Source organism: Odocoileus virginianus, chromosome 27 (genome assembly GCF_023699985.2).
Source record: "Odocoileus virginianus isolate 20LAN1187 ecotype Illinois chromosome 27, Ovbor_1.2, whole genome shotgun sequence".
NCBI classification, from domain to species: domain Eukaryota; kingdom Metazoa; phylum Chordata; class Mammalia; order Artiodactyla; family Cervidae; genus Odocoileus; species Odocoileus virginianus.
Window position 1 is genome coordinate 12,239,421 of NC_069700.1, and position 15,819 is coordinate 12,255,239.

Consider the following 15,819-nt stretch of genomic DNA (forward strand, 5'->3'; position numbering starts at 1 on the left):
AACTGAGAATGCTTTAAAAAGTAAATTCAGGCAAAAAGCCTATGTATTAAAAACAAAAGCAAGAAGGAATGTTGATTAAACAAAATCACACTCACTTTTTTCTAAGATCTCATCAAATAGTCCAGCTCTGGCAATCTAAGGAGGGCTTCCCTGATAGTTCAGTTGGTAAAGAATCCGTGTGTAACACAGGAGACCCAGGTTCGATTCCTGGGTCGGGAAGATCTGCTGGAGAAGGGATAGGCTACCCACTCCAGCAATCTCAGCATTTAAATTGATTTTAGCTTATTGACTTATGGCGCTACTATGAGTCTATAACTACAATCAAATGGTTCTCAGGTACAAAAACATTGACCAACTCACTCCATTTTGCCCAGGACTTTGCCAATTGGGGCACTAAATATCTCCTGTCCTGCGAAACCCTGGGTTCTGAGCAGACCCGGATTAGCTGGTCAGTGTAGAATAAAATTACTCAGTTCTCTAGAGAATGACTAATCACCAAGTATGAACTGGGAATAAACAGGGTCAAAATGAAATTAAATCAGTTCTCAAGCTTTAAGGAAAAACAAGAAGACTCGCTAGTGGGGACTAAATCTTCCCAATCTGTCAACACATAAAGAAGTTTCAACAATCGGAAAGCATTTGTTACAGCCCTACAAACCCAAAGAAGACATCCTTACTAATCGCACCTGCATCTCTTAAGCCCATATTGAGACCTTCCTCCGGGCTAGAAGCGCCACCCTCCTTTCCTGGAACCCATTGTTAACACTGGAAATAATCATACTTTCTGGCCATTATCAAGAAAGGCCCAAGTGAAGAAAATGTTCAGTTTTTAGACAAACAGAAGATTCTTCCTCTTGCCAGCTTTTTACAGGTTTGGGCCAATCTCATTAGATAATTCTCCAAGCCAAAAAAAAAAAAAAAAAAGGTAACTTAACTAGCCAATGCTGTTTCATCTTTTATTACCTTCTGAGCTTCTCAGAGATGAACCCAAAGGACAAAGGATGACATTTCTTCTGGAAAGATTTGGAAATCAAGGGCAGAGAGTACCACAAAATTAACTGTAATTTAAAACATCATAAAGCTAAACTGAAAACCCACTGTTCCCGATGCAAATGTTTCAGCAAAGGCTACAGATTCAGCAGTGGAGTGGTAGGTCACGGCTGGGAAAGTAAAAAGCTATGATTAATCTGAGTTGCAAAAAAATTTTTTTTTTACAACATATAACAAGATCTGCCAGCCCTTGTCTAAACTTTAGGCTGTGTATACAGTGGAAAAGAAGAACTCTGAAGGTCAAGCTCACTCTTAGACCCAAAAGGAGGGCTGCTGTTCTTACCGTCATGAACTTGGAATGCCAAGGTTGTGATCTTCTGAGTAACAATCATCAGAGGCCTAAAAGGAAGATAGAAAATAATGAAGACTGGCCACATCGCCACGGGAGAAAATGTTTTTTCCAGCTCTGGTCCTGGTAGTTTCTCACCGTGAAGGTTATTAAGTAAAATACAAAAACCATGGAATTCAAAACATTTTTTCCCCTTCCAAATCACCTTAAATAAGTACAGAGAACAAGTGAACAGCAAGATCACCCTGAAAAGTCTCTCTCGTATTTTGACTCGAAGCTAAGTTCCAGGACCAACATTGCCAGCATCTCCTGGAGCTTGTCTGAAATGCTGAAGCTCATGCTCCAACCCCAACCAGAAAATGAGAACCTGAATTTTAACAAGATCTCCATGGAATTCAAATGCACGTTTAAGTACAAGCAGCACTACTCTGGGAAACACCCGATCCAGTGCCCTGGTTCCACCTGGATGGGTATATTTTTTGGTTTCTTCATCCTAATATGGTCTAACATGGTTTGTCCTATTTAAAGGCAATTCTTCCATGCACACATAGTAAAGAAAAAAAAATACATTTGTAAAATGTAGCTTCCTGTAAATAAAGCATTCAGTGACCTAAAATAGCAACAATCTTAATTTGAGGGGAAAAAAAATCTTAAGAAGTGACACCCATATCAACAAGGGTGCCAAGATAGTTCAATGGAGGCAAGAATAGTCTTTCAACAAATAGTGATGGGACAACTAGACAGCCACATAAAAAGCATACTGAAAGTAACTAAAAATGGTTCAAAGGTCTAAATGTAAGAGCTAAAACTACAAAACTCTTACAAGAAAACACAGGCATAAGTCTTCATGGCCTTCAATGTGGCAACAGCCTTTCAGATAACACCAAAAGCACAGGTAACAAAGAGAAAGAAAACAGATTAAATGGATGTCATTAAGACTTAAATGTTTTGTGCTTCAAAGTACACACACCATCAAAAAAAGTGAAAAGACATTTCACAGAATATACAAACATATGTGAAAATCATATATCTGCTAAAGAACCTGTATTAGACTACACAAAGAACTCTTCCAAGTTGAAAATAAAAAGACAAAAATAACCAGTTTAAATGGCCAAAGGCTCTGAATGGACATTGATCTTAAAGAAAAGATATACAAGTGGTGAATAAACACATGAAAAGATGTTCCACTGTCATCAACCATCAGAGAAACACAAATCAAAACCATGAGACACCACTTGACAAGCACTAGGATGACCAGAATCAAAAAGACAGGTGGTTTTGGCCACAAGGCGGAGAACTGGAACCCCCATACCTTACTGGTGGGAATATTTCAAGCAGAGTGCTGCTTGAAAAGCACTCTGCCAGTTTCTCAAAAAGTTAGACATAGAATTAACCATATGACCAAGCAATTCCACTCCTAGGTATATACCCATGATGTGTCTATACATAAACTTGTACATACATGTTCAGAGCAACATTATTCAAAACAGCCCAAAAGGAACAACCCAAATAACCCAAATGTTATATAAATACATTTTATTTATCCATTCATTAGTTGATGGGTGTTTGTATCATTCCTTTCAGGCTGTTTTAATAGTGTTGTTCTGAACATGTATGTACAAGTCTATGTGTAGACATATTTTTCTTTCTCATCAACTGATGGACAAATAAAATGTGATATGTCCATCCAGGGCTTCCCTGGTAGGCTCAGCAGTAAAGAATCTGCCTACAATGCAGGAGATGTGGGTTTGATCCCTGGGCCAGGAAAATCCCCTGGAGGAGGAAATAGCAACCCACTCCAGTACTCTTGCCTGTAACATTCGCTAGACAGAGGAGCCTGGCGGGCTACAGTCTGTGGGGTCACAAAGAGTCAGCCACGACTGAGCACAGCAGACAGTCACACACACACACACACACACACGTGTCCATCCAACAGAACATTCAATAATTCAATAGAAACAATGAAGCACTGCTACATGCTACAGTATGGACAGACCTTGACACCATTATGCTAAGTGAAAGGAGCCAGACCTCAATGGCCACATATTATATGATTCCATTTACGTAAAATGCCTAGAAGAGGCAAATCTATAGAGAAATGAAATAGACTGCTGGTTGCCCAAGACTAGGGAAAGGGAGGAAATAAGCAGTGATAGTTAATGCACACAAGTTTCTTTGGGTAGGAGGGTGATGAAAATGTAAAATTAACTACTGTAAATGGTTACACTCTAAATTCACTCTGCATACATGCTAAAACCTGCTGAATTGTGTCCTTCAAATGGATGAATTGTATGGTACGTGAATTATATCTCAATAAAGCTGCAGTTTGGTTTTTCTAATCATCTGGTCTAGCTCAGTACCTTTAATAGCTCTATTCTTGCCCCATAAGACAAGATAAAATCTCACCGCCCAACTATCATACCTCCCGCTAAACCTTGTAAGTTTAGCGTGGTTTTCTGACCTCCATCCTCACGGCTTCTTTCTGAACTTGCCATCTCTACCCCATCTGTTCTGAGGGCTCATTTACATACAAAGCTGAGGCTTGGTCTCTGTCCTGTGACTGCATCCGCGATATGCAGTACAGCCTCCGGGCCCTGAGCTCAGGCCAGGCCCGGGTGTGCGAGGATGCGAGTGGACACGAAGCATCCTTAGGCCAAAGCTAATGCGTCTGCTGTACTCAGCCCCCTCTCTGTGAGGTCATTTTCTTCTTTAACTCCTCTGGTTCCCATTTCCATCGCCTTAAAAGAGTAAGCATGTAATATTTCAAACTACCAGGATAAACTAAGAAGATACACTATTTTAAAGAGCATGTCAACAAAGGCCCTTTGAAATCTTAACACCTACACCCAACTTTATATCTTATTTGCAAAAGCCCCCCCACCACCATTTGAAACCAGAGTCCTCACACTGTGAGAGGCGAAGAGCAGGGGAAGTGAGTGGTCTGCCTGTGGGAGGGAGGGGCGGCTTGCTCTCCGGGGACGGGGGTGGACAGGGGGCCCCCAGAGTGGTCACTCTAGGGCAATAAGACAGCTCACAGCTGACACTGATTTTGATCACACTGTTATATAGTGAGAAAAAAAAAAAAAAAAAACTGCTTCCAGAAGATGGAGGTTTGGGTCCTAAAATAAGGACTACATCAAAACTTTCTATAAGAGCAATTTGGCCTTATAGACCAATATAACCTCACAGCTTGTCTTCTTGATATTCTACCAGACTTCTAACCCAGAATGTATAACAGATGCCAAGGGCCATTTATCTTGAAAGGGACTCATCCTAAGCATCACATTCCAAGTAGTTGCCAAACATGTCCTTTTTTTCCCCAAAGCCTTTTTGTCCTGTAAGACTCTAACTCTGAGGAATCGGGAATAGGACCTAAGCTCCCAGCCTTCTTTACACAAGTGAAATGAGTGAAGTCGCTCAGCTGTGTCCGACTCTTTGTGACCCCGTGGACTGTAGCCCACCAGGCTCCTCCGTCCATGGGATTCTCCAGGCAAGAGTACTGGAGTGGGTTACTATTTCCTTCTCCAGGGGATCTTCCCGACCCAGGTCTTCCCTAACCTGGGTCTCCCGCATTGGAGGCAGACACTTTAACCTCTGAGCCACCAGGGCCCAGCACAATTTTTTTTGTATTCTGAGACACACATTCTGATGACCATGCAATTTGCAAACCGAGTTTCTACATTTAATTTATAACTTCATTTTTAAAGGGCCTATAATATTGATATATCCATAAAGAAAATGTGTCACAGAATTAACTTGCCCTTCTCTCTACAGAAGACAGATGGATGGATAAAGAACATATGGTACATATATACAATGGAATATTACTCAGCCATTAAAAAGAATGAAATTATGCCATTTGCAACAACATGGAAGAACATGGACATGATCAAACTAAGTGAATTAAGTCAGAGAAACACAAATATCATATCACTTATATGTAGAATCTTAAAAAGTTGATACAGATGAACTTATTTACAAAACAGAAACAGATTCATAGGCTTAGAAAATGAATATGGTTACCAGTGGGGAAAAATGAGGTGTGGGGTGGGGAGGATAGATTGGGAGTTTTGGATGTACATGTACACAATGCTATAATTAAAATAGAAACCAACAAGGACCTACTGTATTGCACAGGGAACACTATTTTGTAATAACCTAAATGGGAAAAGAATTTGAAAAAAGGATACATATTTATCATTGAATCACTTTGCTATACACCTGAAACTAACAACACTGCCCATCAACCACACTCTAATATAAAATTAAAAAAAAAAATTTTAAGAAATGTAACATTTCTTTTCCTTTACCTGGGGTTGGATTCGATGTAATCCACAATGAGACACATGTTCAGCAAAGCGTTTCGTATCTATTCACAGAAACAATGGGCTGAGAAAGCAGCTCTCTGATTGGCTGCTGGGGATGCGTAATTCACTGGCTCCAGCTACATCCTATGGTTCCACCGCCTTGCTGGTGCTGAGCCCACGCCTCCTGAGGCTGTGTCCAGGCAATGACTGAGCACAGCTGGGTACCCAGCAGGACCCTCCAGGCCCGGTATGGTGCTCCTCAGCTGGGGATTCGAGCTCGAGGACTTATCACTGAACTCGCTGAAATATTACTAGAACTGCACTGTAGTCCAAGACCTCAGCCCCCTCCTTTCCTCTCCGTCTCAGGGGCCAGAGGGGCATTTCCATCTGACGGCTCTCCCAGATGGAGGAGCCTCCCTGTTTAGCTGCCTCCACGTTTTCCCTCACAGGTATTTCACCCAGCACATCTCATACTTCTGTTCCCACCTTGGCATCCACTTCTCACGGAACCCAGACTAGCAAAATGTGTAATAGTAAATATCTGGATCAATGTAAATGAGTAACAATTATTCCATATGAAATCTGTACCTTTAGGTCTATGTAAGAATCATATCATTCTTGATGAAAAAAATCTCCCTTCTGGGGGGCAAAAGAAAGAAGCCATGGGTCAAATATTGTTACTCATCACCCAGACTATACTTTCAATAATACAATGTTTCTGTTTGAAATATCTGAAGAAAGTTCTAGCAACTTATATAAGAAACAACTCACACATGGAATAATGGGCTTATAAAACACACACTGCCGACCTATAGGAAAGGAAATAGAGTTAGACTCCTCCTACATTCTTACTTTCCTGTGGGTGTAAGGAACAGTGCCATACGCTTCTGCTCAGAGGATGTCCATTCTGAAGGTTTTTTCACTCGTCAATTTATTTAAACCAATGGGTAGATCAGATGCCAAACTCAGACAGCACAGCTTACTGAAACTTCAGAGTTACTGACTTAGGAAAAAATTCAAATACCATAATACCATCTATGTTGCATTTCAATCAAAAAGTAATATAATCTAAGACACAGCCCCCCACCTATTTACACATATGGGGCTAGTCAGTGCAGTGATCGGGATTATAATAAACCAACAGAGGAAAATATCTCCCATGAAACAAGGCAAATGAGCTCTACTACCCCAAGGGGTGTGAGTGAGTGGTATTTCTAGAATGCCCAACAGAATAACTGGGAACACAAATGGCTATTGTTTCACTGGTGTAGGCTGCAGTTCACCATGATAAGCATGTACAGTATGCATTTAATTGTATTATATTTAAATGACATTTACAACTTATTATATAAAAGTTTTAAAATTATTGAAATCACCGATAAAGACCACTCCCCAACCCTAGACAGAATCACTGTCTTAGCATTTATTTCCCTCCACTCTTTTCCCCTCCACGTCCACATTCATGAAAATGGAATCTCAGTACATGTATTTTTTTTTTGTGGTTTTGATTTTCCATTATATTGTAAGCATTTCCAGTGTTATTAGATATTCTCTGAAGACATCATTTTAATGGATGCATATTAGTACCAGAATTTATTTCTTTAACTTTCTTGGCTACACCATGTGGCTTGTGGGATCTTAGTTCCCCAACCAGGGATTGAACCTATGACCTTAGCAGTGACAGCATGGAGTCTGAACCACTGGATGACCAAGGAATTCCCATTTAGTATCATAATTTAACCATTCACCTCTTTTGGACCATTTAAGATGTTTCTAATTTTGCACTATTATTGACAACAGTTGAATACACTTATGAATAAATTTGATTTCCTTCAAGTAATCCAGTTCCTAGGAATTTATAATAGGATATAAACTTTTAAAAACATTCTTGCTTAAAATCTGTGGCTAAGTTGCCTTCCAGAACAGTTGTACCAATTTACAGTCCCACTAGCGACGTATAAAAGTTCTCATTTCATGATGTTTTCAAAAAAGCATGAGCAACTCAAATTGCCATCCTGATGACAGAGCAATTATCTGCCTGAATCTGGCCCTGTCTGCAAAAGGATTAAGGTTCCTTCTTGCTGTTTCCCTCAGAAGAAAACTCGATTTGCACCCTTCTGTGAGCAAAAAACAATCAGTTCACTATCACAGACTTAAAAGGAATCAAGTATCAGCTTTATTACAAGCAACTGTTGAGCTTCCCCGGAGAGAACAGTTAAATCTTCCCATATTTTTAATAACCTGCATTTACAGAGAAAATACGGAGCACACTGGCCTCTATGTGTACTGATACAAGTGAAATCAGCACCACTAATAAAAGTGAATCTCGTGTGTTACCCTCACCGTTCACACCAGTTTTGATTACTTTCAGAATGACAAAATTTCAAGCCCCAGAATAATCTGAAGTACAAGTTTATGTGCTCCCCCAAATTAGAAACATATACACATCATTGTTGGAGAAGGGAATGGCGATCTACTCCAGTATTCTTGCCTGGAGAATTCCATGGCAGGCTACAGTCTGTGGGGTTGCAAAGAGTCACACAACTGAGTAACTCACACACATACATCATTGTAACAACCCTAACATAATCCATTTCTTGTCAACTCCTGTCTGTGCTCTTGCTCCAAACACCAGTGTTAAGCATATAGGTTGGCACGCATGCTCAGAAGAGAAAAGCTATCACATCGGGCTGCTGCCTTAAAACACCAAGTGTAACTTCCAATCACTGCTTGATTCCTCAACAAAATCCTAAGTAAGATTCTTAGGCCAACATAAATGAACTCCATTCTGAAAGAGAACTGCTGATTGCTTGTAAGTTCATAATGAGGACTGTTTCCTACTGGGGCTTCCCTGGTGGTTCAGATGGTAAAGAATCTGATGTGGGTTTGATCTCTGGGTTGGGAAGATCCCCTGGAGAAGCGAATGGCAACCCACTCCCATATTCTTGCCTGGAAAATTCCATGGACAGAGGAGCCTGGTGGGCTACTGTCCATGAGGTCACAAAGAGCTGGACATGAGTGAGCAACCAACACAATGAGAAGAGACACTGAGAAAGAATCTCTTATTGACCACTGGTGATGTAAAACATCTTGTCAATTTCCGGTTAGTTTCTACCTCTCCATTTATGTTTCTGACATTACCCAAGAAGATGGATTTATATCAGTGAGGCACTGTGCATCTATGGTGACAGGGGAAAAATAATGCTGCTGCCTAAGAATGCCCTATAATTAAAAAAAAAAAAAAAGACACATACCTTCCAAGAACTGAACATAGTATGGTCACTTGCCAATTAGGGATCTAAATCACTTTCAATGTACAGAAGCAGACACATTTTCGTTGTCTCCTTTCCCTAACAGAAGCGTCCTTTCTCATTGAAACAGTCTGCACTTTTATATGTAAAGTCAGAGATTTCTTAACACAAGCAGACCCAAGAAATGCCAGGGGACAAACACCATGTAAGGAAATGTAGCACGATGTTGCCTACGCCGCTGACAGCGGAGTGGACAGGAACTCCCATCCTCTCCCGCTGTCAAACCCCAGATCCACCCCGTTTCAAAAACACACGACTGTCTTCCCATAATTTGCCCTCTATCCTTCCCTTCTGGTAAATTTCCACAATTGCAATTATACTAAAAATGATGTAACAATCGTTCGAGAGTTTTACGGACAAAACCACTGGAGGAGATGTCACGAGGGCAGGGAGGGATGTGGAGGGGCAGGCAATGTGACCTCTGTGACCAGGAGCCGGGGACCGCGGTCAGCAGATATATATGAAATCAGAACAATGGATATTCATCTCCTAGAGCCACCATAACAAATGGGTGCCATAAAACCAAAAAACACCTTACTGTCTCACAGTTCTGGAGGTCAGAAAGGCCAAAAGCAAGGTGCTGGCAGAGTTGGGTTTTCCTGAAAGCTCTGAGGGAGAATGTTCCATGCTTCTTCCTAGCTCCTCGGGGCGGACGGCAACCCCTGGAGTCCCTTGGCTTGTGGCCGCATCACTCTTCTCTCTGCCTCCGTCTTCACGTGGCCACCCGCCCCTCTGTGCGTCTCTGCCTCTCTCTCGTGGATTTCTTATAAGGACACCCCCGTGTGAATGTAGGGCCCATCCTAATCTAGCACGCCCTCACATTAACTAGTTACATCTGCAAAGGTCCTATTTCTAAATAAGAACATATTCTGAGGCTCCAAGTGGACACGAATTAGGGGAACACTCGTCGAACCAGTACGTGATGACGCACTCACATGCAACCTTCCTATATACAAACCTGAAATGGGTCACTGCACATTCATTCTTCCTCAGTCTTTCCTCACCTCTGTCTCCTATAATTGTGCCTGCCATCTACAGGCTCTCAGTCATGTCTGCTGAATGATGAATGAAGGTATCTTCCAAGGCAGGACCCAAGCGCTTCCCTGGAGTGTGGATCTGATCAGGGATGGCTACGCTCTTACACAATCCCCATCCACTATCTCCGGAGTGGTTTTCTCCAACACAGATTGAGACAGTAAAGGGAAGCAAAGATGCCTGCAAAGCAATCGTAATGCAGGATTTTCATTTTTATAATCCTGCCCCACACCCTTTTGGAGTTCTCAAATACTAGAGTATTTAACTCATCCATTTAGTGAACACCTATGACATGCCGGCTGATCTCCCCTGGTGGGTCAGATAGTAAAGCGTCTGCCTACAATGCGGGAAGACCCGGGTTCAATCCCTGGGTCAGGAAGCTCTCCTGGGGAAGAAAATGGCAACCCACTCCAGTGTTCTTGCCTGGAAAATCCCATGGACGGAGGAAACTGGTAGGCTACAGTCCATGGGGTTGTAAAGAGTTGGACACGACTGAGCGACTTTACTTTCACTATGATATGCCAGGAATTCATCTAAGTATGGGGAACGGGAGACACAGTTCTGGGGTTAAACCAAAAAACCTGAAGTTTGTGGATTAAACTCTAAGGAGAGTTATGACCACAATTTTGAAATTACTTTTAATGCTACAACTTTGCTAATCTTTGTTGCTCCCATATTTTCCATATTTTGTTAGCCATACACATCATTTAAAAAAAAAACAAAAAGCAGTTTGTGAACTTGTTTCAGGAAAACTGAAAAACAGTGGTCCACAATCTGGAAGGAAAGAAAGAAAGAAAGGATGCAACTCAAAGAGAAACAGGCAAAACCCAGAGGGCTGAGGGTAAGAGGAACCTTGCCCAGAAAGCCAGTCTGAGACCAAACCAGGGTTGTGGATATTTCAACGCAACAGTTTTTGTGTTCCAAGCAACACTTTACCTCCTGAAGCCTCATCACAGTGGAACAGTTTAGCTGCACAACTTGGGAAGTTCCTACAAATGAGTGGTAAGCTGTAGCCCTTATTTCATTGATTACTCTCTACCAACTCAGCCCATGAAAGGCAGGTCAACCTGAGGGGAGAACCCAGGCCCTCCCTGACCTCAGACTGCCTGCGTAGAAGAGAACCGAACACCTAAGGAAGTGACGTGGATAATACAAGACGTGTGAGGAGGAGTGTCTCTGCTATAGTGCCTGTTCCTCAAGATTCACAAAAAGCTGTTCCTGAAAGAACATCAACAGAGCACAAATTTTTCACTGATTCACTGTCAGCTTCACTAGGTGACCCACTAGGACAGGGGTGGCCCCCGGGTGAAGGCCACAGTGACAGACAAAACTTTACAAGAAGTACGGAGACCCCGGCTATGCCAGACGTTACCCTTCTGGTTGCCAGAAGTCTGGGGGAGCTGGGGAGGGGGCCTGGGGAGAAGGCCAGAGCAGCTGGGGGCACTCAATGGGGCTCACGTGGCAGCTTTTGGACTGGCCCAAAAAGTTCATCTGGCTTTTCCGCAACATCACATGGAAAAGTCCGAACGAACTTTTGGGCCAACCCAATGTTTATCAGCTACTATGGAAGAATTTTGTGTTATTAACCAGTAAGAGATAAAACACCAACCCTGTGTTTGGGACCTTAGAACAGGGGTTGGCAGACTTTTCTGTACAGAACAAGATAGGAAATATTTTGGCTTCTGTAAGGTCATATGGCTTCTGTCATAACTACTCAGTGCCACCACCGTAGTGCAAAAATCAGCTGCAGATAACAAATACATGAGTAAGTGTCTGGGCATGTTCCAGTATAACTACAGAAACAAGTGGCAGTCCAGTCAGAGCCTACGGTATGTGGTTGGCGACCCCTGCCTTACAACAATGGCAGAGCTCACCATCCTATGGAGCAATCAAGTCTCCAACCTCAACCTCATGAGCACAGTCTTACCAAATGATTTCACCAAGTCACTGATGATTCGTACCTGTGTTCTTGATCTTCACAGACCTCCAAGGGACTGAGTCAAAGTCAGCCATCCAACCACCGCAATGCAAATGAAGATACTCACCCAGAAAAATCTGTAGTGAGAATTCCGTAGTGGAAGATGTAGATTCGACTGATGTGGCAGATTGTAAGGTAGCCCATCGCTACAAAAAAGGAGTATCTGCAACCAAAAACACCGAGGATCAGATCATTGTGCATGCACTCAGTCGACTTTCTCTCCCTCACCCCCCACATGCGATTAGCCACAAAGTCCTATCCGGCCCACCTCCCTCCCCAGCACACCCCTGCTCCTCACTTGCACACCCACGGCTCTCAGCCCTTCATCTTTTCTCATCTGGACCACTGCGGCCGTCCTCAACTCGGGCAGCGTGACGGAATCACCTGGGGAGTAACTGGCCCCACCCCCGGATATTCTGATTTCATTGATATGGGTGCATCTGGCAGGTGTCGCTCCAATGTGCAGCCAGCGCTGCGAACCGCGGACCTGTAAGGTCCTGCACTCAGATCCTCCTCTTCCCAAACCATCCTGTTTACACAACGATCTTCCTAAAATACAAACCGTCCTATTGCCAACCACTCCCTTCCTGAAACACTTTGTTCCCTTGGCTTCCATGCTCCTTGTTTCCTTCCCAGCTTTCTGGTTCTTCCCAGGCTCCTGCTCAGCGAATCTTCCCCCCCCTACTCCTCAGGTCTCAGCAGTCCCAGTGCTCTGCTCAGGACCCTCCCTGCTGATGCCCGAGGCTCCAGTTTCCACTTTCTCCTGTTCACTCCCCGGCCTCCTTCAGAGGATCAGCCTATAGCATAAACCAGCAAGGTACACACACACACACATATGCATGCCATTAAAAACATTCATCAACTTGAACATATAAAGATCTGTGATAATCTGATTAACCACCGTCTCCCTTACAAGCCTGAAAGTCCCATGAAAGTAAGGATGGTCATGTGTGTTTCATCCACCACTAGCTGCTACTGTTGCCAGTGTTGAATGAACACACAATAAATGAATGTTTCTTGACTTAAAAGTCGCAGGGCTCAATCCCTGGTTTGGGAAGATCCCACATGCCACAGGACAACTAAGCCCAAGCACCACAACTACTGAAGCCCGCGTGCCCTAGAGCACATGCTCCGCAGCAAGAGAAGCCAAATGTACCGCAACTAGAGAGTAGCCCTCACTGTCTGCAACGAGAGAAAGGCCGGGCACAGCAACAAAGACCCAGCGCAGCCATAGATAAATAAAAAGAGCCGTTTAAAAAAAAAAAAATTCTCGTTCATCCACCCCATCCCTACTCCCTACTGTCTAATCACATCAAAACTCCCGAATACAGCATTCAAGGTGCTTCACATGCTAAGCTCTACCTTAGCAGTTCCGAACTTTCTGGATCATGTTCCACGTCCATCATGTGCTAAACCACACCAGACTGCTCCCTTCCCACAATTAAATCCTGAATTTTCAGGTTACTTTCTCCTTCCTCTGCCTGCAACTCTTTGCTCCCTCCTATGGTCTGTCTGGACACAAATTATCTGACATGGCTGAGCTCTTATGTTACCTAGCATAGTCTTGCTCCATCCACCCCACCCCAACTCCTAACTCAATTCACGGCTCAACTGCCTGTGTTTCTCTAGTGCCACATGCTAACATATATCATCATAACACTAAAATTACACATCTGTATCTGTTTCCCCAATTCATTGTGACTTTGAGCACCCAAACTCTTGCCCACCAAGTGGTTCACTTAACTATTAGTTGAAATGAACTAAACTGAGAACATTAAACACCTTGGAAGAAAGGTTATGACCAATCTAAACAGCATATTAAAAAGCAGAGACATTACTTTGCTGATAAAGATCCATACAGTCAAAGCTATGGTTTTTGCTGTAGTCATGCGTGGATGTGAGAGCTGGACCATAAAGAAAGCTGAGTGCCGAAGAATTGATGCTTTTGAACTGTGGTGTTGAAGAAGACTCTTGAGAGTCCCTTGGACTGCAAGGAGATCCAGCCAGTCCATCCTAAAGGAAATCAGTCCTGAATATTCATTGAAAGGACTGATGTTGAAGCTGAAACTCCAATACTTTGGCCACCTGATGCGAAGAACTGACTCACTGAAAAAGACCCTCATGCTGGGAAAGATTGAAGGCAGGAGGAGAAGGGGATGACAGAGGATGAGATGGTTAGATGGCATCATCGACTCACTGGACATAAGTCTGAGCAAGCTCCGGAAGTTGATGATAGACAGGGAAGCCCGGCGTGCTGCAGTCCATGGGGTCACAAAGAGTCAGGCACGACTGAGCGACTGAACAGAACTGAACTGAATGGTTCAGGAGCCCATCAAAAACATACATAAATTCACAAGGATGATTTTCAAGCAAGTGTAATAAAACTGGGAAGATGTATATTCTGATACCGAATGATGTTGAAATTCACAAATTCACATTAAAATAACTCATGAAGCCTGGATCAACCTCAGGAATAGTAAAGAAGGGATAATAAACATTCATTTGGTAGCAAGGGAAAGCAGGATGCTGAGCCAGATACAGTAAAGCATTCCACGACTTTAGCTCTCCTCATTATTTGCAAGCAAAGATGTTACCACACAGAAATGATTTTTCCCTCCCTTGGGTTCAACCGTAACCCTTTCCAGACCAAGAAGATGGTGCACAAAGCAAATGTTTAAGAAAAAACTCCCTTATGAGCTGAAGCACTAGAATGGAGTTAGACATTTTCCCTCCATTATCTGTTCCCCTTCCCAAGCAGTTCACAAGGGTCAAGGCAGTAGCAGAAAGAAGATTTGAGAGACTTTTCCAGAATCCTTTCAAATCAAAAGGAGCTACACCCATGCATTCCCAGGACCCCTCACCCAGAGAGAAAACCAAGTTCAATTCAATTATTATAATACAACCCCACCTACCAAGGGTGGGGCCAAGTACTGAGTCCCCAAACGATAGAGCAATACATTCATTTCCCCTGAGAAGTCTGAATCCAGGAGCAGCAGACAGAGCATGTATTCTGAGCACAGACCAACATGAGTTCAAATCCGAGCACTGGCCAAACTCATCTGCAGGTGTGAGAAGTCAGGCTAGTCGTTATTTTAGGAAGGAAGGGTGTGGTAGAGATTGGAACATGAGTGACGGTAACACAGACCTCACTGACCTTCGTGGAAGTTGCAGGGGCGTATTCACTTTGTGAAAACTCACTGAACTGCAGAGCCATTTGTATACCTGAGGCTTCCCAGGTGGCACCAGTGGTCAAGAATCCGCCTGCCAATGCAGGAGACACAAGCCGTGCTGGGTTTGATCCCTGGGTTGGAAAGATCCCCTGGAGTAGGAAATGGCAACCAACTCCAGTATTCTTGCCTGGGAAATTTCATGGACAGAGGAGCCTGGAGGGCTACCAAGGGGCCAGACACGACTGAATGAATGAGCACACACATTCACCTCTCTGAACTTTCATCATTTTTCATCTCAGGGGAAAAAAAAAATCTATATCCCATAGACTTGTCCTAGAAAGAATATATTTGCCATAATGATAGGAAATAGTATATGTAACTGTATATTGATATACTCAATAAGAGTTTATGTATCAAAATAATGAAACATATTTAAGAGAGCTTGGCCTCAAAAGTTGGTAAGTGCATCGCCAAGTTCCCACACGAGGCCTTCCATCCCAGGAGGTACTGTATTCTGTTCCAGTGGGTTCATATAAGGTAAGTGAACACTCGTGATTTTTGCCCAACAGAGTGGCCTGGGAAGGAAACAGAGTCGGTACTCCACGAGCTCTCTAGATAAATCCTGAGTAACAGGCAGCTCTGCAGTGGGTTAGGTCCGCGTGGCAGCAAGTACCAGTCT

General features: G+C 43.1%; 1 protein-coding gene across 2 annotated transcripts in view; it reads right to left on the reverse strand.

Moving 5' to 3' along the window:
- MBOAT1 (membrane bound O-acyltransferase domain containing 1) overlaps positions 1-15,819 on the reverse strand; it is a 107,965-nt gene that overhangs the window by 27,898 nt on the left and 64,248 nt on the right. For both annotated transcript variants that reach the window (XM_070456200.1, XM_070456201.1), the window contains exons 4-5: positions 12,038-12,133; positions 1,334-1,389 (exon numbers count right to left, since the gene is read on the reverse strand). In XM_070456200.1, coding sequence (XP_070312301.1) covers positions 1,334-1,389; positions 12,038-12,133 — 152 coding nt within the window. The remainder of the gene's footprint in view (positions 1-1,333; positions 1,390-12,037; positions 12,134-15,819) is intronic.